Here is a 26,133-nt window from a genome sequence, read left to right on the forward strand (position 1 = left end):
AAATACACACATTTTCCAGTGAATTTAAGTGACTTGTATACAATTAGGGGTTAATCAATGATCTTCCGTCAGTTTATTGCAGGACAATGCATGTATAGCTCAAACAAAACATTCGGCCTTCGGCATCGTGCATCCAGCAATAAGGGTTGTGCCCTCGTACGTAAGTGTAGACCGTAGAATTTTCACTTCAGAATGTTAATATTTTTAATAAAAAGTTTAAAAGAAAAATATCCGACAATTCTCTCGAAAGGATGCTCTGTGGTTCTTTACTTTTAGTATAATTAAAAGTCTCAAAGCAATAAATGCGCATATAACATAACAAAAATTACGTTAACTATGCTATACGTTGTACGTTGTACAGCATAACGATCTGACGCAAGGGCATACTGCGTTCAGTTGTTGATGTGTTCAGATGTGTTCATGCCAAGACGTACAGCGATAAAGTGAATTGAATAACGATCATTGACTTGTACTACTGCTTCTGTATTAACATATACTTTGCTAAGCTATATAGTTAATGTCGTGAACACATGTGAAGAATTCCATCAAGATAGGCAACTTAACGCAATCATAATAATATTAACACCAGTGTTGTCAAGTGAGGTTATAGTTGTTACTCGCACCCATAACTTTGTCAAATGGTGTTTTTCACCGACGGGCTTGTTGTCATCCCACACTGATCTGATTTGTTTGTGTTGAATTAGTTTAGGTAGCTAGCTGGGATAGTGATTAAGCTTGCCGTGATTGTTTTATTTTTGCACCTAGTCATCCGTCGATGAGTTTACCGTGCATAAATCCATAGGTTAATGCACGTGATGATTGATTAGTTGTCATTTCACTGTATTCACGGCTACATTGATCGATGTGTGTTTGTAAATATATGATCTTCCTCTTAACCCATAAAGTATATGATGTTTCAGAGAAGCTTAACTTTCGTAGTGGTGCATGTTTTGTTTTTATCATATTATTATACCATAACCAAGATTTACTAGTTTAGTATGGCAGTTATATCTCTTTTCAATCGCACGATATTATTGGCTGTACTTTTTTTTGTCACGACTTAATAATATATCACAGGTAGTCCGGAAATGGGGTCTAGAATTGTTATATTTTACAATATGTCCGAATTTGTCTTCATCGCAAAACTAAGTTAGCTGGTTATTGAAATCTTGTCGAAAACTGGTCTGTCACTAAGCTTTAGCTTTACTTACAAAACAAAAATCCAGTTGTTGACTTCAAGTCGACTTTGCAGTCCATATCAGTCTTTATAATTCATTGAACATTCGCCTAAGGTAACCTCATATAAATAGTAGTCCTTACATCGAAGGCCCAAATAGATCATCAGTAAAGTAAAATCTTTCTTCCCACGCAGTTTGAGCTAAACAAAACCATTATGTTCTCTTAACTTCGTTACTATAACGTAGGTACCATTTGCGCGAGACTATGTTTTGCAAAGCGTAACTCTTGATAGCTGAGTAGCTTCTATGTGATGTGTTTCTGAGTGATAGTTTCCTATATATATATATATATACCAACATGTACTTACTAGATTAGTATCACACTTACCTCCTCGCTCTCTTAGAGAGGATGAGATATTGTAGTTCCTTGCTATTTGAGCCATATAAGACTATGTCAGTTGGCATAGCAGCATTTGCGATGGTAAAGATTACTTCTTCTGGATAGCTACTCTCGGTGGGTCACCCATGGTGTAGTACCCCAGGGTCACCGGAAGTCCATGACTAAGGGAAGGGTCAAAACGTGTCCGTGTTTGTGTGGGCGCGTGCGCGAGTGAGTGTGTCATAGTGTCATGCTGTGTGTGTCTGCCCGATTTTCGTGTTAAAAATCTGCCTAAACGGCTGTACCGATTTTCGTCAAACTTGGTGGGAAGGTCAGAGGTCAGCGGTAACAGGTCAAATGTTGTTAAACCTTATTTATTTATTTTTATAAATTTTTATCATTAGCCTATTTGTTTTACTATGAATTCAAGGGGAAACATGGAATCTCCATGGAACCTTCGCAGCTACAACGAAATGTCAAATAATATCAAAATATGTTGTTGCCATAGGATAAGAGGTCAAAGCTCACGTTGTTATAGGTCTAATGTAATTTTTAGCGCAATTTTGTGTCAAAACTCCACCTAAACGGCTAGACCGATTTTCTTCAATCTTAGCGGGAATGTTCCACAGGTAGAAAGGTCAAATTCAGGTTTGCTATTACTCCATGGGGAAACATGTGATGACATGAAACCTTCACAGGCATAATGAAAATGTCAGATACTGTCGAAATAAATGGTTGCATGGGAACTGAGGTCAAGGTCAAATGAATATTTTTAGAACAATTTTGTGTCGCAAATTCCTCCTGAACGGCTGGACCGATTCTCTTTAAACGTGGTGGGAAGGTATCACAGGGTAAACCCTTGTGTCTCATAGGCCCTTGAACCAAATGTCAGAGACGAAAATGTCAACGATAGTGCAGATCGAGGTTTGCTATAACTCAAAGGGAAAACACTGAAGTGACATAGAACCTTCACAGGTATCATTGCAACGTCAAATACTATCAAAATATGTTGTTGCTATTTGTACCGAGGTCAACGTTCTCGTTTTTAAATGTCAAATGTATATTTCATACCGGTGCCCAGTCCTTAGTTACGTGCCTAGCGGAAATGAGGAGCATAAACCTAGCCTGTAGTAAATCTAGATCGAGCTTAAGCTGCACTAGTCTGAACCTTACTGTTATGGTAGGCCTGGGCAAAAGATTAATTCAACTAGACTACACAGTACAATATTGTGCCGGACCTTGTCCATGAAAACTTGGCAAATTTGATGGGTTTTGGAATTTCCAAGAACATATACGTGCCACACAGGGTTAGAACGGCGTTCACCAGAGACGGGATGATAGCGCGTGCGCCCCTACAGACCATTCTCCCCCCCCCCCCCCCTGACCAATACCCCTAGCTCCGCCGCTGACGTTGAGTGTTGAGGTTTGAGCCCTTGGTACCATCTATGCGGTTCATAACCAGTGGTAATGGCAAAGTCGCAGTAACGTCATTCACCTTTGCCTCCGGATCTAGCCTTTAACTAGTAAACGCGTGAGTTAGTACGCGCCGCGTATATATACAGCGTGTATAGGCGCGTAGAATAGGTATATTCCCGGTGTCGAAGTGCGCAAGAGGACAAGTCGGCCAAGTCGGCCAAGTCCATGTATAATTACCTTATAGTCAGGTTCACTATGTTCAGAATTATAGTTTCGTTGGAATTTTTAGGAGATTTGCAAATCTATACATTTTTGGAAACTGTATAGTGTAAGCAATCAGAAAACCAATGTTTACCATATACCGGACGCATATATGGCGGCCATCTTGGATTTTCAAAATGGCCGCTTTAAAAATGGGTGTTTCTCAATATCTCAACATCTAGGGGACCCAGAGTCCTGATTTTAACGGCTAAACCTACATTTGTAGGGGCAAGGAATCTAGTGGTACCAAGTAATATAAGGTCAGCGTAACCATAAGGCGGTCATCTTGGATTTTCAAAATGGCCGCCTTAAGAATGGGCGTTTCTCAGTATCTCAACTTCTAGGTGACATAGAGTCCTGGTTTTTACGGCTAAACAAGCTCCGAGCTATCAACTTGCCCTAGCCACTTGTTTTGAAGCCATTTAAATCATGTAGGTGCATCATCACAACGATGTTGTTTGAATTGTACACAAAGGCCCAGTTTCGCGAAAATCCGTTACGTGATTGGAAGCAACTAAATCTGTAGCAACTTTCGGTTCGTAAGCTTTCCTATCCTAATAAAACTAGGCTTAAGTTACATTGATTGTCCAGGGTAAGCATTAAATAGTATTTTATTGAGAAATATCTTCTTAAGGAATTATTAAAAGTAGGATTGCATCAAATTCAGCGATCGCTTGGAACCGCCGTAATTATAATTCATTCGCAAGCCTAATGTTACATTTTAGCGTTGGCGCTGTATATGTGGACTGAGTCGCATGGCTATGTCGGGGGATAATTTCCGTCATAAATTGCTGTTTTAGAGGTTAACCCTAACCCTGCTGACCTCGCGCTCCATCTCGAAGCTGGAGAGGCACTGCGCAAGATGTTCTTTGCTAAGGACCGAATCAAGTACAAGCGACTCTGGCCCGATACATCGCAGACATGTATGACCTGAGAAACAACCACCCAACACCTGGAAGGAACTGGAAGCTGGCAACATATCGGTCACCAAGAACAAGATCCCATTCGTTTCTGTTGGAGCAGACCACGCATGCGAACATCTGATGAAGCAGATGAAGGTTCGTGCTGGACTCATTGGCATCTCCAACAACGCCAACGCCAGACAGAGGTTCTTTATGGCTGCACCAGAACTGTCGTGCCTGTCAAAGGAGTTCAAAAGTCAGTTTGATGCGGAAGTTGGCAAGGCCACAGAGCACCGTGACCTTGGACCAAGTGCAGTCAAGATGGAGCATGACGCAATTGACAAAATCAAGGCTGCAATCCTGAGTCATGGCAATCCATTTGCCACTGAAGGTGACCAGCTTCACAATCTGATCACTCATGCCTACATTCCAGACGAGTACGTGCCACAGATCCTGAACATTGACGCCACTGGGCAGACGTTGTATGAAGCGTACGTGTCAGAGCGGATCAATGGGGACGTCAGCCTGTGGGCACCAGTGAAGAAACAGAACAAAAAGATGTACATGTCTGGCAACAAGGAAGCCAGTGTGAAACTCCGGGACAAGACTGTAGACCTGAAGGAGACCAAGGATCTCTACGGAAGGCTGATGGTCCTTGCCAGGTCTAACCGAGACATTGACCTGAAACAAGCCATCGGGAACTACGAGTTCACGTTGACACAGAGGGCACTGTTCGCGCCAAACGGAGCAATGCTGCCATGCACTGACAAGTCAAAGTTGATCCACCTTCTTGAGAAGTTGGGAACAGCAGAACCACCCGATGACGATCAGCAGCAGTTGCAAGATGCAAGTGGTCGTGCAGCGCGACGCAGTGGATTCTGAAACCATGGACTTCACACACACTGAGGGTGACACAAATCGCAAGATTGCACTGGTGGACGGTATGGTGGTCGTGCAGAAGCTGACAAAGAAACCAGCCACGGTAGTGACAGTCAAGGATCTAAGTGGATGCTTCAATGCCAGACTGATGTCTCTGACAAGAGACTGTGATGAGATCATTCTAGTGTTTGATACTTACAAGACTGACTCCTTGAAGAGTACCACAAGAGAGAAACGGAGACAAGGGAAGGATCCGGTCCAATATCAGATCAGAGATGACACCAGCATCAAACACATCCCGATGACCCGGTTCCTTTCCCATGACAAGACGAAGGCAGATCTGACTGAGTATCTGGCAGCAAAAACCCTGGAGTACAACAAAGACTCGTCCAAGTTGGTCATCACATCGGCCTCAGGACATACCAGAAGCAACAACGAACTGCTCTTTGAGGACAACAACCATGAAGAGGCGGACACACTGCTGATCCATCAGGCAGTGCTGGCATCACAGCGCAACCCACCTGATGCAGAATTAGTTGTCTTCTCCCCAGACACAGATGTCCTGGTGCTTGTCATAGCCAAATATGACCTGCTGCTGGGGAAAACATCCATGTCGATGGCCTCCGGAGTGATCCAGGTGCAGCCAGTATGGACAGCTCTAGGTCCAAAGAGAGCAAAGGCTTTGCCAGCCTTCCACGCATTTTCGGGGGCAGACACGGGGAGGTTCTCTCGTATAGGCAAAGCAACCTGGCTGCAAATCTACCTAAAAGCAGACAGAGAAGTCGTCAAGGCTTTGCAGATGCTTTCGGATGCCACTGAAGTCACCGACGACCTGCTTTCTATGTTGGCTACATTCGTCTCTGCTGCATACCCACCAAAGGGCATCCGGATTGCGAGCATCCCCGAGCTGCGATGGCATCTGTTCTGCAAGCATATGGCTGAAAGTGACAAGCTGCCTCCCACCCCCGGTGCTCTCAAGCAGCACATCCTCCGAGTCCAGATCAAGGCCACAGTATGGGGTCAGGCAAGCGTTGCTCAGCAGCAGTTCCTGGATCCTCTGAAGCACGGCTTCTGCAAGGACACAACTGGTCAGGTCAAGCCAGTTACTACTGAGGTGCTCCCAGCCCCCATGGCCATCATCGAGATGGCGAGATGCCAGTGCAGAGCCGACTGTTCTACAGCTCGATGTTCTTGCAGGTCCAATAACCTATCGTGTACAGACCTCTGCCAGTGCAGCACTCAGCGTCAGAATGATGAGGACTCTAGGAATGATATATTGTTGGCCAGTGACAGTGATGATGATGAGTGAGAGTACTAGCTGATGATCATGATGATGGTCCTTGCCCTTGAAGTTTAATATTAAACAATTATCATCGTCTGAAGTGAAATCTATGGCTCAGTCTATCGGATCATCTTCTATCATCTACATCTGTTGTTATGTTTAGCCTGTTGTACTTGGTGTCACTGGATTCCTCACCCCTAAAAATATAGGATTAGCCGTTAAAATTATGACTCTAGGTCACCTAGATGCCGAGATATTGGGAAACATTCATATTTACGTTGGCCATTTTGAAAATCCAAGATGACCGCCTTGTAGTTACGTTTAGCTTAGAGTACATGGTACCACTAGATTCCTTGCCCCTACAAATGTAGGTTTAGCCGTTAAAATCAGGACTCCGGGTCCCCTAGATGTTGAGATATTGAGAAACACCCATTTTTTAAGCGGCCATTTTGAAAATCCAAGATGGCAGCCATATATGCGTCCGGCAAATGGTAAACATTGGTTTTCTGATTGCTTACACTATACAGTTTCCAAAAATGTATAGATTTGCAAATCTCCCAAAAATTCCAACGAAATTACATAATGAGCCTGACTATTAACGCGACATTAGAATTTCACTGATTGACAATGGGTGGCAATCTTCCTTGTGTTAAAAGTTAGTTTAAATGGACCCCACAAAAAAGAGGGGAATTTCACAATAATTTTAACAGTATTAAAAGTATGATTTTATTTGATTTAAACATAAAACGACGCTATCTTTCCATTTATTGTCTACCTGCATGGTACGTAACATTAGTTGCATATTTTTGATGTTGCCATTCCGTAGTATAATAGCAAATCAAGTTCCTACTTTTACTTACAGGTATATACCGACTTTATAATACGATATCAACCATTAATATTTATGAAAATTGAGTAATGTTCAATAAATATCCATAACAGGGGGAGAATGTGGAATATCAAGTAAAATATTTTAATAACTTAATGTACATAGACTGAACATATTTGCTTGAAGCAGAACGTTCTAATGACTCACAGTGTACTCTATACAAATACATTGATTTGATTTAACGAAAATGAACACAACAGCAATACAAGGATGTAGGTTAAATTAATGTATACAAATATAGGGACGGGCATTCATTGTGCTGTTGACGTCACGGTCAAATCGGCAATGTTCGTTGCGTTTCGACGGTCATTGTTCCATAGTCGTTATAGAGCAAATTAATATACTACATAACGGTTTGTGTTCAGTATAGTGTACTCAGAGAAATATCTCTGTCAATCTCCAGGTTTATTTTCCTGACTTCATAGGTAATTATCATGTCGCTTTCGACTTTCTACCTACGTTTAACTATCATAAGATTCTAACAAATTTACGTGTGTTTAAAGGTGTGATGGTAAATGATTGAGTGATTTCAACTGCCATAATTGTTGCAAATACAGGTTTTCATCGGAGTTGCTCTTTGGGGTTGCGTGTGTGTGCGTGTATATTCTTGTGCAGGGCTGCTTACGATATCATTATTGTTAAGACTTATATCTTGCACAAGAAAGCATATAGAACGTTGTGTGCCATTCATCGCACTAAACTTTCGCGCAATGTGTAGGCCTATACCCGGAAATCGGCAAATGTTTTAGTAGAATTGTTCTGAAGCTAACAAAATATATGTCTTACACCGTTTGCTAAAAGCGACTGCATTCGCTTTGACCAATTTGGAGCGTTGTGCCTAGAAGAAGCACATGAAATTTCGTGGATTTGAGGTTATTCTCTATTGACAAATGACACTGTTTTCACTCCGATTACAAAACTAATTAAAATTAGTGTATATTGTGTTGTTGGAGAGATCAAGGTTTACGTTTACAGAAACTTGGCGAACAAAAAAAATCGCAGCAATTTCAGGGGATGAGAGACTCTGAACGTGAACAAATAAAAACACATAAACATGTTAGGAGGGAGCGTCTATACTACTAGGATATCTATATTTCTTGTATATTCAATATTGTAGTATTTTGAGAGATACAATTCCATGTATAGATATCTGCATTGACACATGATCACTCACTGGTAAAGCTTCCACTGTTTATGTTATATGCAGAATCCATGCTTCCTTGAATTTCATGCTCCACCAAGAATTACCGTGAATCATCCATATAAAAGTTTATATGAACTACTAGTACTAAGGTATACATAATTGGCATTGTAGCGAGTGATTATGAAGAGTTCAGTAGTTAATACCAAAGAAAGGTTCTGTGTTATAGTATCCACAAATTGATTGTAAATCACATGGCTTATGACATATGTTTCCCAGCGCAAAGAAATAATTAATTTCATAATTGATATGAACATTTGAAAGAGAACACGATATAATGTAAGGTGATATAATATAATTGTTGTCATGATTAAATTTAATAGATATAAACTTTACCAATAAATACGCCGAGCACAAACCTTTACTCGAGATGGCTCAACCTCAACCACAATATCAGCAAAATTCACCATCGGACCAGAATCAACAGCAGTATAATAACTCATCACTGAAAGGATCGGAAGTACGAGTCATTACCGGATGTGCCATCATTGTGCTGGGGGTTTCCGAAATACTCTGTGCCATTGTTCTCTTAGTGGCACCACTGGATACCAACTACAACTATTGTATTGCCGAGTATATTGGTTGGGGAATCTGGGGTGGCGTGGTAAGTCTTTCTGGGAATTATGTGATGCTTTTCTGATTAATTAGTGGTTTATCATCATAATTGGGATTCACGACAACAAAAGGGTCTGTCCTTTAAAAGTAAGTAAATATATTGTTCAAAGCATTATTACCGTAACATATATTGAAAACCTGGAAAAAGTCTGCACCTGAGTATCATTGCGTCTTCACATGTAAACGGAAACACCTAGCATACATACTTTACCTATAGCATAATAAAATGGTATTACCTCGTTTTAACAACTACGATTATACTTGACTACAAATAACCAGAAAGCCATGACTGTTAAATATCCATACGGATTAAACAGGTATTTTTATTTATTTTATAGTTTGCCATTGTTACAGGAAGTTTTGGAATAGCAAGCCGGCGACAAAAGTGCATGGTAAGAACCCGTCAGCCATTATGATTATGATGATGACGACGATGATGACGATGACGACATCCATGACTATAGCCGTGACCATGTCCGTGACAATGTCCGTGACGATGACAATAACGATGTTGATGACGATGACGACGACGAAACGATGAGGACGACGACGATGACGATGAAGATGACGATTTTTTAAATATTTTTTCTAATTTTAATTTTAATTCTTATTCTAATTATAATTCTTATCTAATTCTAATTCTAATGCTAATTCTAATTCTAATTCCATTTCGAATTCTAATTCGAATATTAATTCGAATTTGAATTAGAAACCTTCCCTGTAGACCTAGTTACATTCATATTTATACATGTGTATCACAAGATACAAGTTTACATCTTAAAATTCCAGTCTCCAGTCGTAAGAAATGGGAATTGGCTTCAACGGCCTCATGTCTACCCCATTTAAGAAAAATCTCTCTTGCGAATGTTTCTTATTATTACAGGTCATTGTTTACATGATTCTGGCCATCATTGCGTCAGTCATTGCTGTTGGCGGCCTCATTAGTTCAGCAGTTGCGGCATTTTGTGTTAATTCATCAAAGATCTACGACGTGAGTATTGCCATCGTTTAGATGTAGTGTGAACAAAATATATGAAACAAAATTCGTATCCCATATCGTTGAGCAATAATTTGTTGCAACTGCTGCTAACACCTGTCATTAACAGCAAAACCACATTTTCTCCACGTGATCTCATTTATTATTAACGGAATACTACGGTTGTCATTGTTAACTGTTTGCAAAAAGGTCGTTTTAGTTAAAGAACAGACGTTAGGTCACCGCTAAATTAATTTTTTCAAATTTGACTGTTGAAAGAAATCCACATGATAAAAAATATTCTCTTCTTCTTTATTCTTGCTTGTATAAAAATCATTAACCCACAGAAGTACGTTGATAGAAACAAACCTTCCATTCAGAGTACATCGGAGGCTAAGAAAACATTCCAAACGTACCATTGTTCTAGGGCAAAGAAAGATCTTACATTGTAGTAAAAGAAATGTAAAGTTCATGTGTTGTGATGTCATCATGACGTATTTGTTTTAACAGTTCAACTACCGTGATGTGTACGTACGCCTACACCAGTCGAACACTCATGTGGCGCTTTACATCTTATTGGCTGTAACCTTTGCCATCCAATCACTGGCTGCCATCATCGGAGCAAGCTTCACCTGTGTTGCAGTTTGTCCTGAAAGTAACAATTGGCATCAGCAAGTGGTAAGTATGGTCACTGTTCATCCAGGTCATTTTTAATATCTGTCACAACGGTACATTGCGAAGAACATTATCGTCATAATTTGACAAACCTTTATATGCCTCATATCTTGAGAAATAGCAATGACTTTTACCAAAAGTACAATAACTTTGTTAATTGCAGACATCTTAGTAAGCCGTCTGCCAGGGACGTAGCCAGGGGGGAGCAATGGAAGAGAAGTTTTTTTTTAAACTTAAAGCAAGAAATACATTATAGCCATTTTTTCAGGTTGAAGTAAGTTATGCAACCCTTCTCAATCTTTCCCCTGAAAGTTCGTGTGCTACGTCATAATATTATTTATTTCCTGCAACGTGGGAGGCATTTGTGGCAGACATTTTCTTTGTAAACCATGGCGCTACGTTATGTGTAACAATGCTCCCTTTTGTGAGAAGTGCCCCTCTTCAAATTCTATTCCCCCCTTTCAAATATCTGGCTACGTCCCTTCTTCTTAACACAGTGAATGTCTTCAATATTAACATAACTTTTTTTGTTAAGCTTCAAATATACAGTGCTGTTATTATTGATAGTGATATAACAAATTGTCAATATTGTGTAACGTCTGACAGATCTACATGATTGCAACACTTATTCACCGAATGTGAACAAACTACCTTCTTTAAGTAACGTGGAAAATGGACATTGTCTTGTACCAAACTTGACGACGATAACACAAGTGGCTGAAAAAGCTATTGTTTTATGTAATAAAGTTAACGTAGCTTAAAACTACCCTCCTTTTCGAAATAAAAGTCGATATACTCACGTAAATATAGTGGTCAAATATATCTCTTATTTGTAACAAACTAATTTTTTAGTCTGTATTTCATCTATAAGATGTCAATTAAGATAGTTCAATAAAGGAAGTCATTCCCTTGTTAATCATTCTGGGATAATTTCGTTATTTCGCGACTACCAATTAACCCATGCAATGGATGGATACGCGGTAGCGGCTTAAGTTTCAAACTGAACACCACATATATTGGATATCAATTGCTATCATGTTTTCAAGGTTGCAATTAATATGTCATTATGTAACGGAAAAGCTCAGTTTATAGACTATTTGCACTAAAACAACGAAATAAATAAATATATTTATGTAATTGAATTATCAATATGCAATGTGACATGATATTAGAATTCCTTCACAAGTACGCAAAATGTCTCTATTACAGGATTTCATAAGATAGTAATATAGTGATATGATATAAGTAATGATATGAAATAATGTTCATGTATAAGTTTACTCCGTCTGACATCTGATATTCATCAATTCTCAATTTCTAGATTGTATACCAACCCACCAAGCTACCAAATCAACCAATCAATACCCAGGCCCCGTACCCTGCAGTGATCACAACCAAAAGTCAGCCAACACCATATACTTCAAACATCTAAGGTGTACCACCATATTACAACTATGTTGCAAATAATCAATACTAGTGTCGTTAATATGAATTAAGATAACATATTTGGCTCCTTTTGCTTATACTCTGCGATAATTCCTAATGCGAAAGTTTCAGTTATAGAATTTTATCCATTTATTCTGTCTACCGTCTTGGTTACCGATTGCTAACATTTGTTTTCGTCATCAACGTTGCGCAACAAAGTTCCATGACTTTCAGCAACTGGTTTGATTCATTCTTTGCAAAGATCATTCATGATCATGGTAAAACAAAACATAATTAGTTTGACAGAAGGAACTTTGTTAGATCAACGTTTCTCTGGTTCGTGGTATCGATTATTACTTTTTAAAGTAGATTTTTTATAACATTTATACATTGCTTGCTTGGAAAATATCTTGTCTTAAAATGTGATTAGCTGTTTGGATTGATTTGCTAATTAAAAGCACTTGAAATTATGTGCTTTATTCAAGGAAAATGTTAATAACATCTCACTACATTATTCTCTGCCAAGTTGGGACGTGTTTTTTACAATGAGGTACTGTCACGCTTGAAGTGCTGACAGTTTGAGCAGAATTATCGTGTTTTATCATATGAAGGTAAGGAACCGTTCATATTGCCGATACGAGTGCCTCGAAGCATGATATGAGGTGACAATAAAGAATAGTTTTCATTGGCAAACTGCCCCAAATGGCAGTAATCCCCCGAAGCTTTTACTCAGACCTGGATCATCTTTTGGCTTGCCATGGGCAAAGGATTCGTGAGTCATCGTAATAATAATGCCCGCCAGAGTTGAAATGCGACAATCAAAAAGGCAGCGTCATCCATAATAGTATAGAAAGAATCACAAAAAAGTTTATATACCTTATGTGAAAATTTATTTTTGCTGACGAAATAAATAACCGCCGGTCTGAATACGTGCACTTTCTAATACAAATACACTCGAGAAGTGTTATGCTCGAAAGATTCCACGCAGCAAAAATTTCAGCTCGATGTGTGTATTGTGTTTCATATCATGTATTTGTATATAACTTACATATACTAACAGAATTGAGATTATCTTAAACAACACACGTACGATGTTCATTTATCTTTTGAACATGCTATATCTTGACTGCAAGAGATTGCTTATACAATCAACATTCACGCGTCATTGATGGATGAATGAAATGGTCATTTAAGTTCGAATGAAATGATTAGACCGTCTCCTATTGTTAATTCATTGGTTTGTAAAGTGAGATCTAGTCATTCCTTAAAGGGATCCTCTTGGGTGACATGTACATTGAATTAATAAAATTAACATCGTTAAAAGAACAAAGTTTTTTTGGTAAGTTGTATGAAGAAAATTCAAAGATATGTCCGGTTACAAGATAAAACATTATAGCAACTGCTGCCAATACAGCATTGTCGTGGTATGCGATATAGCCTTACTAAATACAGTTCATTGAATTTCGTGATGATTGATTAGTTGTCATTTCACTGAATTCACGGCTACATTGGTCGATGTGTGTTTGAAATAAGATCTTCCTCTTAACCCATAAAGTACATGTATGATGTTTCGGAGAAGCTTAAGTTTCATAGTGGTGCATGTTTTGTTTTTACCATATTATTATATATTGACTGAGATTTACTAGCTTGGTATGGCAGTTATATCTCTTTTCAATCGCACGATATTGTGTTGTCCTATTAATGGCTGTACTTTTCTTGTCACGACTTAATAAATATATCCCAGGAAGAACGAAAATGGTTTCTAGAATATTTTCTTTATATAATATGCCCAAATTTGCCTGAAATCGCGTACCTAGTAGTCATACATGTGTTAAATTGTGACTTAATATGTAAGGAAATTGTGTAAAAATAACTTTTATAATTAAGTGAATAAATGACGTTGAATATATGACTTAATTGATTATTAAAATACAATGCTATGGGTAGTCACCGTAAGTTGGTCAAGAAAACTCGTCGGTCGAAATCGATATACCCCCTGAAAAATGTTGTTTGTACACCTTTGAAGAAAAGTTTGTGTTGTCGTTTAGGGAGTGAAAATACATTACGCTTTATTTGAGATCACTTCAACATTGCATCGGTGAACGCGGAATCCAGAAACGACTGCGAAAAAATAACACTTTTAGCAAGATAGTAGATGTATTTTTGCACCTTGTATCATTCGCACCTCTCTGCAGTAACAATTACTACTCGATACGAGGCTTTAAATCACTTACCTAACCAACTGAAGACGTCCATTTCTATCGATGTTCGGAAAATGTTCATCCCGAAATCTCCAATTGACACTAAGATTTATATAATGCCCTGGTAAGAGTTGTTTACATCTAGCATGAGATGGCTATTTGTGGCATCCAACGAATTTCCATTTAACTTGGGCATTTACTAATATCAGACGTTAGTGTAACAATTTGAAACGTAGACGTCTTCATATCAGAGACATATTTAACAGGCATGGCACGGCAGGTGTGGCATGCTATGTGGCTTTCAAGTGTCGCCGCATTGGTAACGTTGGCCATTTGAATAACGATCGACTGTATGTGAGGGTAACCTGACAGGATTACACAATTATTGTCACCATATCAACATATCAAAATGCTCTCATTCGTTCATCTTCAGCAATAGTTTATAGAACTGCTAACTTTTTGAAAAGCTTCATTTTGGGCCAGTTGGGTACATTTTTTCATCACTACGTAACGTTTAAATGGTATTTTGTACACGATCGTAATGAAAAGAAATAGTTCAATAAATTAGACCCCATGTAGACTGCTCCCTCTTACCCCATTCAGTATGTTTTGTTATCTTTGATGTTGTTTTATTGCTTGACTACGGATTTTTTTCGCTTCAAAACTGCGTGAACTATGCAATGTACGCCCTTCACGTGTCTCCAGGGTCTCCACTGGGTAGAGGACTTTTAATTAGAATAATGATGGTGCGATTGCAAAAGCTAAACTTTTGGAGTTTTTCATTTTGAAAGTACAATCGAACTTGTCTTCCTGAGTGGATAAATGTTTTCTTTATTATAAATGAATACAACGATGTCAGCACTAATGCAGGTGTTGTCACTAGATTGTATGCAGATTGCATGCAGAAATTTCCGCACAACTTCATTACAAACTGAAACTAAATAAGTCATATGAATAATCCTTTGACCCATGACGCCAACTTAATATACAGAGAATGAGTACTGCAAATGATATTGCAATATTTCGTTCAGGGAATTTGCTGCAAATTGAAATATGGTACGGTACCACCTATCTGTTAACCACAACACAAATGTCACAAAAATTACAGTTGAACATTTTTTCTACAACAGAACTGGGAAAAAAATATTTTATGGTGCCTAAACATCATTCAGTTCGTAAACGTTTCAAAATAGCTTTCTGGTCATATACATGTTATTATATGTTCATTTGTCTACATGTGATTCGATCTCATTGGCATATAAATATATATATACATATAATCCTTCCACCGGGATTCGAACCACGGGCCTTCCGCTGCGTGATACTCTGAGTAACAACTACTAGTGTTCCACTAGTCTCAACACACACACACACACACACATATATATATATATATATATGTATATATATATATATAAAGATATATATATATATATGTATATATATATATATATATATATATATATATATATATATATATATATATATATATATATATATATATATATATATATATATATATATATATATATATATATATATTGAGGGGAGTGAATACTGCAAAGGCACATGCAACTAGCACCAATGTCATGGAAACCTAGTGCAGCCCAATTAAACATACTATAAAACCACAAAATTTGCAATTATAGGTTTGAAATTGTGCAATCCAGTGGTAATTGGTATAATTTTGTCCCTCCAAGCATGAAAACTGGAAACTCTATGATATTGTGATAATTTGCATTGGTTATGATATTAGATTCAGCCTATACTGGTAAGATAAATACTTGAGATGTATTCTCAGAATGTTTCTCATGTATGAGAGAGGTCAGTAAATTGAGGTCATGAAAAAGTGCAAGTTTCCTGGTTTATGTGAAATAAATCTTGTGTACAATATAAACTGGGATTGAAAATGCAATCAACTGCTTGAATATGATTGTGAAATTTTTATTGTGTCTCGTCTTTTAATATCAGGCTAAGCTCTACTTCTGAATGTGTTTGGTAATAAGCCAAATTTCAGGGTAGAAGTTTAAAAAAACAAATCATCAAAACTTTGAGATGAATTTTAAGCAATCACATTCTCTGACTATATCTCTGTTTATGTTTTGGGTCAGCGATACAGTATACTGTACAGTAGGGTACAGAAAGGGACATTTTCTGTTGTATTCCTGATCATCTCCAAATTTCTCCTTTAAAAAAAGAAAAAAAATGTTTGTAGCAGTATTTCTCTGAGCAGTGAAAAAGTAAACATACAGTGAACAGTTGCTCCTGCACATGCTTTAATACATTACTAAAATTATGTTCTGGTGCAATTCATGTAATATTTACTGTAAATTTTTTTTTTTCAAAAACATAAAATAGGAGGGGCTGCTTATCATCATTTCCTGAACAGACTATACCCAATATGTTAACTGTAACGGTTTCATATCAACATGTCTGGGGGACTTACCGCAGTGCTGACAATGTTCAAATATTTCCATGGCTCCACCAGGGATGTTAGAGATGGACAAACAACGTTTGAGCTTTCTTTAAAGTTTGGTTCGTGCCGACATTTATACCGTTTTTGGTCCAATACTAATACCTAAATAGCACTCCAAACGGATTATGGTACCAGACGGTATCTGTTCGTTGTGTGCTAGATTTATAAGATGTCAAAACGCTAGAACATTCACTGTGTTATACTGTTATCAGTCGTCAGTAGTTATATGCCACACTAATCTCATATCAGTCTTTGTTTCTAATGTTATAACAGGAGTGACTTTCCATATGTTATTGATAGGACATTGCAGTAATTATTAGAATCTTTAATGAAAACTTTGCGTAGGTAGTCTTGTTTGCGTGGAGATTGAGTTGTGTAAGTGGTACACAAAAATGAAGATATGCTTTCTTTATTCTTGTGGAAAGCCGCTTTCACTTTGATATCAGATAAACCTGTGGTACATGGTGCCGAAGCACATATCTTCAAAGCACTGTCTCCAACTTTCAATTGTTTCAAGCGACTATGTGACCGAAAAGAAGTACTCAAGTTGAAGTTGCAAATCTGACAGGACCAGTAATATAACTAAGAAACCTGTCAATCACACCGTTGAAGTAGGATAGGATTACACAGTATTTGAATTCTTCATCGATTGGCTTAAAGTCTTAAATTTTTTCGTTGTATATCCATCTCTAGATAACACATCCCTGGTTCTACAAGGCTCTGTATTAAATTAGCTATATTAACTGAAACTATATAGACCAGCCTTGCAAGATTAAAAGAAATGGCTCCTTACATAGTTGGCATGATGCGAATTCATCCAGTGCCAATAATGGTCGAGAACTTGCTGGAACATGCAGTAGGTATATTCAAATTTACACTTTTGGCAATGAGGTGCCACATTAATCTCGTATCAGACAACAGGGAGATGGGTTAAACAAATTTCCAAAACCTGTGCATCTATGTTGCCTTAACCTATAGTAGGTTATCATCCTACCCCTATTATTTAGGGAGTTCCTAGAACGTTTGATGTTAGCACAGGTCAAAGTTTGCAACCCTTATGAAGAAGAAAAAAGTATAGCATTATTTAATTTAATATATTCCCCATGGTGCTTGCACGAACCATACTGCCATTTCCAAATTAAAAGTTCTTTTTGGTCTCATACATGAAATAGTGTAAGCTAAAGTTTAGTATAATGAATAAAATTCATACTTCAACCAAAGCTAGTAATGTTTGTCAACAATAGCGATAACTGGAATTTGCATCAAAGGAAAACCCTATTTCTCACCAAGCAAGTCATAACAGTTAGCTGTCTGAATTAGCATCTTCAGATCGAATATGGGTTTGCTGAGTTAAGGGGCAATATGTTCGAAGTACAAGGACCAACCAATGAACACAATTTTAACATAAGAGGCAGAGAAGACACTATAGCAGATATCATAATGTCTTCTCTCTCTTTATTTTCAATAAATGCAAATATTTTCATAACAAAATTAAAGATGAAATTTCATGTAACTTTCAAACACATATAAACAAAGCAACTTCAGCTCCTTAACATTCATGCTATCACCTAGAAAATTTACCATGAATCACATGTTCTAAGCATTGATGTAAATACCACTGAATATTACTGACATAACCTGTGCTAATCAAACGGATAAAGGGCTTGGTCAAATCATGAATAAGGCTCTGCAACATATATTGCACATGTACGAAAAGGGTTACTGCTGTACATGAAATACTTTTTTGATGGGGGAGGGGGGGGGGGGAGATGTGGTAAAATGTTGAAAGGACCACATCTTTTAATTTGTCATGTTCTTTTGAACATATGCAATTGCTAGAAATAAAAGCACTTCTAAATTTCTTAAAGTGATAGGCAGTTGTTGCCCTTGCACTGCTTTGAAGTCTGCACCACTGTAAATATTGTTGAAGGAGTTGAGTTCTGCAAATCTCTTGATAGTCAAGTAATAAATGTTTCTTTTGCTGTTTATTAAACAGCTCTTAGCAGTGATATGTGTTTACACGACACTGTATCTGAGGTTCCTTATGTAACCGGTGTTTTCTACATACAGTCAATCTCAAAACCAATGTAAAACTTGTTCACCTGCAATGGTCAAAATTCAGAAAGTACATCAATATCATATCTCTTTTGCATTTTTATAAAGGTACTGAATTTGAAGTGGACTATATTTATTAATGAATATAACAATGTTTTGGGTAAAAGCATTTAAAGCATCCATTTGAATTTCATGTTTTCCTTCCATTGTTTGCTACGTCCTCCTATCTAGATTCGAAAGAGAAATATAGATAAATGCTCCATACCTCAATAACATTATTTAACCTTATTTGCCACAAAAAATGTTTTGTCACAGTTTCTGTAAACTACTCAGGGATAAATGGAGGGGGGGGTGGACAGGTGGGGAAACTGAATATTTGACAGATGGTATATTTGACAGTAAAATTCACCTTCCCAAGAAAGTAATAAAGTTCGTTAGCTGGCCTTTAAGAAGGACCTATGTAACGATAGCAGAATTGGTTAATGCCTCCTGCTGAAACGTCCAATAAAGACTCGCAGTATTGTAATGTTCATCAGATTCCCCATTTGTATAGAAACATCAGTGTTTATTGAAACTTTCCTAGGATGTTGTCAACAAGATGCAGTTGAAGTCTACTGTACCTTGTTGTCAAATGTGGAGCTCACAAAAAGTCCTAACAACTAGTCTTATTCAAGCAGTGGCAACATATGGGAATAAAGAAAAGCAAAATATGGTACAATTTTGTTTATGTTATTTTGAACTATTTATCCCAACACCCTATCCTCCTTTTAAGACTTTTGCAAGCTTGTAAATCAGTTACAGCTCTCATGCAACATGATATGACAAAGGTTCATATGCCAGAACATGATACTAGCAACTTGGAGTAAATTTGATAAAAGAATGATGAAGTAAATACACTGCAATATTGAATGGGCTCAAAAGAGCTTCAGGAGTCTTTTGAGGTACATTACTTGTTTTGGTAAATATATTAATTGCCCTAAGATTTAGCTTGTAAACCAGCTACTAGTCAGATAGTATGGGATCATGAACGAGTACAAGACTATCTTTCAAGGTTCTCAAATTTTAACCTATATTTGCCTCAAATAACCTTTGACTTAGCTAAAAGCATTAGCGTGAACTCAGTACATGATACACTTGCATACAAACTTCCATTCATCATTCCAATATTGAATTATCATGTTAACAGGGCTTTCAGTTTCAGATATCTAGTTACCTCACGTGGGCTTCTGCCATACTGAACAAATATATAGAATAGTACTCAATGTCAGAAACCTATATGCACTACATATGACTACCAACTTTTCCTTGTTGAGTTAGATGTTCTATGTTACTCTACTGGCCTTGAGTAGCCTTTGACCCTCAATGAAACCAACACCTACAGAAAATTCCAGTATAAATATAAAATTTATGAAATGATTCATAAAATACTTTAACAGGAAGAAGAATTATTATAAACACTTTTGTTCATACCGACCTCAGCGTAAACAATTTAGAAACCAAGAACATATGGTATAATAGCTAACATTTCTTCCTTCTACTCTGCAAATTTTGTGAGAACAATAAGCAAAATTGATACTGACAAATGTAACATGGCAACAATAACAATAATTCACAAATGATGATGACATCAGAAAAAGTAGTAACCATGACAATGATGATGATTTGAAAATATGAATGAGCAATCCTAAATGTAACTAGAATATCACTTTTACTAGAGCAGGGTTCTCGCAAGCCCGTTTTAACCTGGCGGTGGGCGCGGTTTGAATATAATTTTGCCTCTCCCTGCATGGTTTGAAAGTTGAGCGCCCGTTCTGAACATTTATGAACCAGGAAGAGCTTGCTGCAACTTATCTGTTCCGAAAATATTATAGCATTTTACCAAAGGTGATCATAGTTGAATATCTGGAGTCGGCTCGGACTTGATGGGTCTTGGATTTGGCTCAGACCAAGTGGACTCGGACTTGGCTCGGACTCTGGCTAATTGGACTCGACTACAGCTCTGCCATGATTATAAAAACGATAATGGATTGTTAATAATTTACTATATGATGTTGTAATGGTAGAGACTTAGAGAGTACTCCTAAATGTAATGGATAGCATGAAACTCTTCGTTTCACTAACAAAAGGATTCTCAAATACAGTAGGCCCCTACTAGCAACATTACAATTGGAATAATGGATTACCAATACGATGCAGTGAAGTAAGGGAGTTTAATAAAGAGCATCCCTCGATGTAATGACTAGGATGAAACTCTTAGTTTCACTAACAAAAGGATACCAAATGAAGTACCAACAAGAGGATGCCCATTAGATTGAGGGTCCACTAGACTTAAGGTTTACTAGACCCAAAATCCCCTTTGTGGGTAGCATTATTGAGCGTCTAGTCAGCAGTTATTGGATAACTGAAGTATTGAAGGACCTTGGTCTCCCCTCCCAGCAGCATTACAACTGGAACAATGGATTAGTGAAACAGTGTATTATTTGATACAATGAAGTAAGGGAGTTACATGAATAATAGTTAACGCAATGAGTAGTTTGTTACACTAACGAAAATTATTCTCCAATACAGCAATATAAGAATTTGTTAAAATGAATTTTTAATAATGTATTTTATGATGCTGTGAAGGAAGAAAATTCATTAACACATTTTAATTTGTACGCACGTCATGTACCTGTCCAGAAACTAAAAAGAAAAATTCAAACTCATAGAATGCCCCGTATCTGGCTCCAAGCAATGACATATAAATCTAGTTCTCATTGTATCTACAGAAGTTGTTTGTCCAATTTTAAATTTTGAAAATTTTGATCTTTAGTAAAAATATTCTTCTGTCTGCAGATTTTATTGATGACAGTACTTCCTTCTCTTGTGGAGAAATTCCATTTGCTCTTGTTAATCTACGACAATTCAAAACAACATTTCAATCATATGTCAAAGTTTCACTGAAGTACATTCCTTGTGAATATTTTTTAAAAGCATCACATTTCGATATTGACATAGTTGCAAGTGTCTTGCAAAAGGTACAAATAAACACATCATAATCAAGGTTAAAATGTGATGGTGTGTTAACACCTCAAGACTTTGCTTAACAAACCTACCTACGATTCATTCCAGCCTGCCAGATTTACAGTATATTTGGTTTTCAAAGACTACACATAAAGTCATTTCAATTTTGATAACATTCTATGATGGTAGAAGTAGCAAAGTAAAACAAACGGTTTTGCAGTAGACTTGGTGGGGGGGGGGGTGGGTGGGTGGAAAGTCTTTCTTACTTTACTTTGTTAGCCGTTCCCTGAGATCGTTTACATTTCTTGAAAATAAACAGCAAATTTTCATCATCTTTGTTCGTGTTGAAACTTTCAGTAAATCCATATAATGTATAGTGTGTGGTGATCAGACTTAGGGGATATTACAAGGAAGACTTTAGAAAACTAACTCCAGGTCATAGGGATTTAAAATATATCTCACAGTCAATACTTACTGAATATTAAGGACAACTGGGATGTTTGCAATATATGCTTGTGGGAGCTCCTTATTTCCATATAAGACTTTACTCGCTGCATCCCATGGTCAGCATGAACCAGCAGCTCAAAGTAATTATGATATCCTGTGTCGACCTTGAAGTTTCAGCCTGTACTTATTGCAATAAAGTGAAGCATTTCTGCTGTTGTGTTCTCATCCTGCATTCCTCAAATCGTGCCAAATTTAAGCCATCTTTTCTGACAAGAGAATGAACATAAATAAGTCCAGATAACTGTTTCATAAAATTGCAAGTGGAAGTTTTGACAGTGCAGTTCCCTATTTGATGTCAATACTTAGTGTGCATGTTGTCCAATATTCATGTCAGTTTAGCTATCACTTTTTTCATGGAAACCTCATATGCAACAATTGAGAAAAATGTCACACTACTAAGTTTGAATATTGATCTTTTATTTGGTATATAAGTGCAATCACTTCAAAAGATTGACTGAGTATTCCTGCCTGGTTCAATGCCTCATCCCGCATGCAGTTCATTTACTTCAAAATTGCATGCACCCTAGACTATGTATACCAACATTTAGTCCCTGAACGTATCATTTGGGGTTTAAGCTCAGGACTACTGGTGTACACAGACTTTGGAATTATGACTGAGTTCATTTTTAATGTTTGGTTTCAATGATGTTGAAACTTTGCACTCATGATGGCATATGTGTGCGTGCGTTGGTGGGAGTACTGTGTTGTGATCCTAGCTTGTAAACACAGTTTCTCATGACAGTAAGCTTCATTGGACAGATCTCATAGTTGGTATGTATATAGATGCATCACAAGTATAAGAAGCCTATTGTTTTTGGTGAAGGTCAAAGGTAATTTAGGTAAAACTGGTCAAATTGTGAAAATTCAAATCAAAGCATGGATAGATCTATTATTTGGTATGTCTAGGCCAGTGGTTGGGTCAACAGGGCAAACTTGTGGAAACCTTATTTAAACCATACATCTCAAGCCAGGGTAGCTTGCAGAGATATATAATGTTTAGTATCATGTTATACAGCTACAGAAGGCTTTCAGTAGTCTTTTTAGATCCCCAACTGTCACTTTGAAAATGTTGTTTGTCACAGTTCTCAATAGTTTTTTGCCCTATTATTAAGATAAAATAAGTTGTACGTGTATGCAGCCTACATCCCTACACATATACAGTAGTCTATATGTCAGATTGACAAATTCATAAAATAAAACTTATTACATAATGGAAACCATGTGCAGTGCAATTTGCATAATGGTTATCTATTTATACACCCAACTAGCTAGTATTGGATCATAGCATCATGTTACCACATGTACGCATTAAAGTATTTTGTCACACAGTACAGTGCTTACATCATACAAGGAAGTTGCTATTGTTCCATAACAACTCTGATCATACTAGCCTGTTTGTGCAGGGAGTTGTTATGGAACAACTCCCTGGTTTGTGCTATGGACATGAGAACTATCTAGTGCCTGTTGAACATTAGTCTTTTGCATTTTCATGTTACTGACTAACGCCAAATTACTGTAAACAGATGGTCATTTTTAAAATTATCAAGAGCTTTTACTTGGACATGATACCCAATAAATGAAATGAAAAATGAAACTAGTCTTGTTGCACATATGTATGCTGGTTTTTATCATAAATTTGTTTTTGATGGAATAGGTCTGGATTCCCTTGACATTAAAACCTGATTGAAAGTTAACTTCTGTGATTGCACTAATATGTGAGACCATTGATTAACCTAATTAATAGCTTTTAAAGATAAAGAAACTGATAACATTAGAACAGTTTCATAACTCATTAATGTGAGCAAGTGTGTTGCCAACGCAAGGTTTATTGAGGTACTGTTTAGTTCCTTAAAATGCGTAGCTGGCGGTTTTTCAACATCCTCTTATCCGTTCAAATAATGTTACATTGAATCTTTTCACTTGTACCTTTCCATTGATATATCACAGACTGTGTTTTTTTGTTATGGGAATCGGTAAAACTGGATCAAACCTAGCAATTTTTGACACGGAATTTGCTCTTTTCGCAAAAACTCCTAGGTGTTCAAGTGAATGTAGGTCACCCTGTGACGGCATTGTGGGACTTTGAGGAAAACTTTCGATCAAGCTATTACTTCAGCACAATTAACACTACCCCCATCATAATGTTAATATCAAAATGCCTAAATTAATTAGCCATGATAGCCTTGTTATTCTAATATACATACGGTACTCAATTGTTTACCTTCAGCCGTGATTCACCCCATAGGTGCAGGAAAATTGTTGTACACAGCTACACTGAGGCCCTGTGTGACTTAGTTCTCTGAGGCAGAACCAATGATACACCACTACTACGCACAGGGCTAAGTGATACACACTAACACGTAAAGAGGATATATATTGTGGGCATTAATATTGTACCGAGACGGCAAATCTTTTCACATTTTTTAACTTTTGTAACTCGTTTATGGAATATGGAATCTATCAGACCCTTTCTTTTACTGTAGTGTTCCGTTTGCTTGTGTACCTGTTTTTGTAGAGTTGTGACTTTCTGAAGGCCTTATTTTATGGCAGAGAGATTGAGACATACCCAAAGCTTTATATTTCGTGAAATGGTTTAAAATTGCATCGCACGAATGCAAGTTCTTTCATACCCCTAAATTGACACATCTGTCGATAAGCTTACTGTATTGAAGGCCTAAGTAAACATCCATTATCTTTGGATGCTGTTTGCTATGCTCTGAGCCTCTAACCTCAGAAAGGTCAGAGGTATTATATTGAGGTAAGTTTGGTTATCTTTAGGGAGTAAGATTTCCAAATGCCCCAAAACATGCAAAAACACTATTTAATCAGCATATACCTGAAATGGATTCAAACTCATGAAATATGCTATATCTGCTTGACTGCAAAAAAAGTTATGGTTGCCTGCTGTATCGTTGCTAGTAGTAATATTTGGAGGTGAGTCAAATATTAAACCTTTAATTTAAAAGATCTGGAAGATCACCAGGTTGCAAAATTTGTAGATTGGCCAGTCTGTTACAAGTATATACTTTAATTGATTTATCAGATTTTATATAGTATCAGCACAAGCAGTAGCAGGTAGCTGTGATTTACCAAAGCCTGTAATACTAATAGGCATACTTTAAGACTATCGTTAGGCCTAGTCTACTCTAACTTAACTTAAGTCTAACCATGGTCTAACTATATTTGTGTTCAGCATGAAGGTATTTACTCTAAACGTTATTAATATATCCGGAACTCTTTTAAGGAATTTACTTACAATGCGAATGCTCCACCTAATTTCCAAACGCCAACTTCAAATGAGCAACGTTGACGGTAACCCGCTGCACTTTCCTTTGTAGAATACCTGGCTAGGCCCACATGCATTAGTAACGTTAAATGTAGGCTATTGTGATAGTAACGATACCATCCGATCGATTGTCCTGTCACCTAACACAGAAAGAACCGCTTACGTATGGGGGCGCTGTTTCGTTACGTTTAAATTTGCCAGTTAAAGTAGAAACTCCTATTTTCTTAAATAATCTTAATTAATGGAAGGAATAGTAAAAACGTGAAGATTTCAGTGTAATTAGAGGAACCTTTAAGTTTCGGAACTATATATAGCCGCATTTGGTCAAAATCGAAGTGTAAAGTTGGGATCAACATAATTATATACCACGTATATCTACTACGTAATTCTGTTATATACCCTTCGGAATTACCTCCACTTTTGAGGGGAAATTCTACCCTTTTAATGAACGATTTTTTTTCTAGTAACTTCGGAATTGAACAGTCAATGATGTTTTCTCTTAACTCGAAATGATCATTCCTCAAAGG

At 37.3% G+C, this 26,133-nt stretch overlaps 1 protein-coding gene and 1 long non-coding RNA gene across 2 annotated transcripts; one reads left to right on the forward strand and one right to left on the reverse strand.

The window, feature by feature from the left end:
• The first annotated feature begins 1,173 nt into the window (after positions 1–1,173).
• LOC139963190 (uncharacterized) lies at positions 1,174–14,895 on the forward strand. The gene is made up of 6 exons (XM_071963759.1): positions 1,174–7,611; positions 8,711–8,991; positions 9,341–9,394; positions 9,886–9,993; positions 10,489–10,656; positions 11,975–14,895. The coding sequence occupies exon 1, from the start codon at positions 4,957–4,959 to the stop codon at positions 6,322–6,324; it is 1,368 nt and encodes a 455-aa protein (XP_071819860.1). The 5' UTR covers positions 1,174–4,956; the 3' UTR covers positions 6,325–7,611; positions 8,711–8,991; positions 9,341–9,394; positions 9,886–9,993; positions 10,489–10,656; positions 11,975–14,895.
• Positions 14,896–16,956: 2,061 nt separating this feature from the next.
• LOC139963201 (uncharacterized) lies at positions 16,957–25,770 on the reverse strand. The gene is made up of 3 exons (XR_011791523.1): positions 25,577–25,770; positions 22,289–22,526; positions 16,957–20,809 (listed from the first exon to the last, which is right to left on the reverse strand). It is a non-coding gene; the product is annotated as an uncharacterized lncRNA (long non-coding RNA).
• Positions 25,771–26,133: the final 363 nt, after the last annotated feature.

Source organism: Apostichopus japonicus, chromosome 21 (assembly GCF_037975245.1).
Source record: "Apostichopus japonicus isolate 1M-3 chromosome 21, ASM3797524v1, whole genome shotgun sequence".
NCBI lineage: Eukaryota > Metazoa > Echinodermata > Holothuroidea > Aspidochirotida > Stichopodidae > Apostichopus > Apostichopus japonicus.

Excerpts from the sequence above, each read along its gene's own strand:
- LOC139963190 (XM_071963759.1), top strand. The coding sequence starts at position 4,957 with ATGACGATCAGCAGCAGTTGCAAGATGCAAGTGGTCGTGCAGCGCGAC.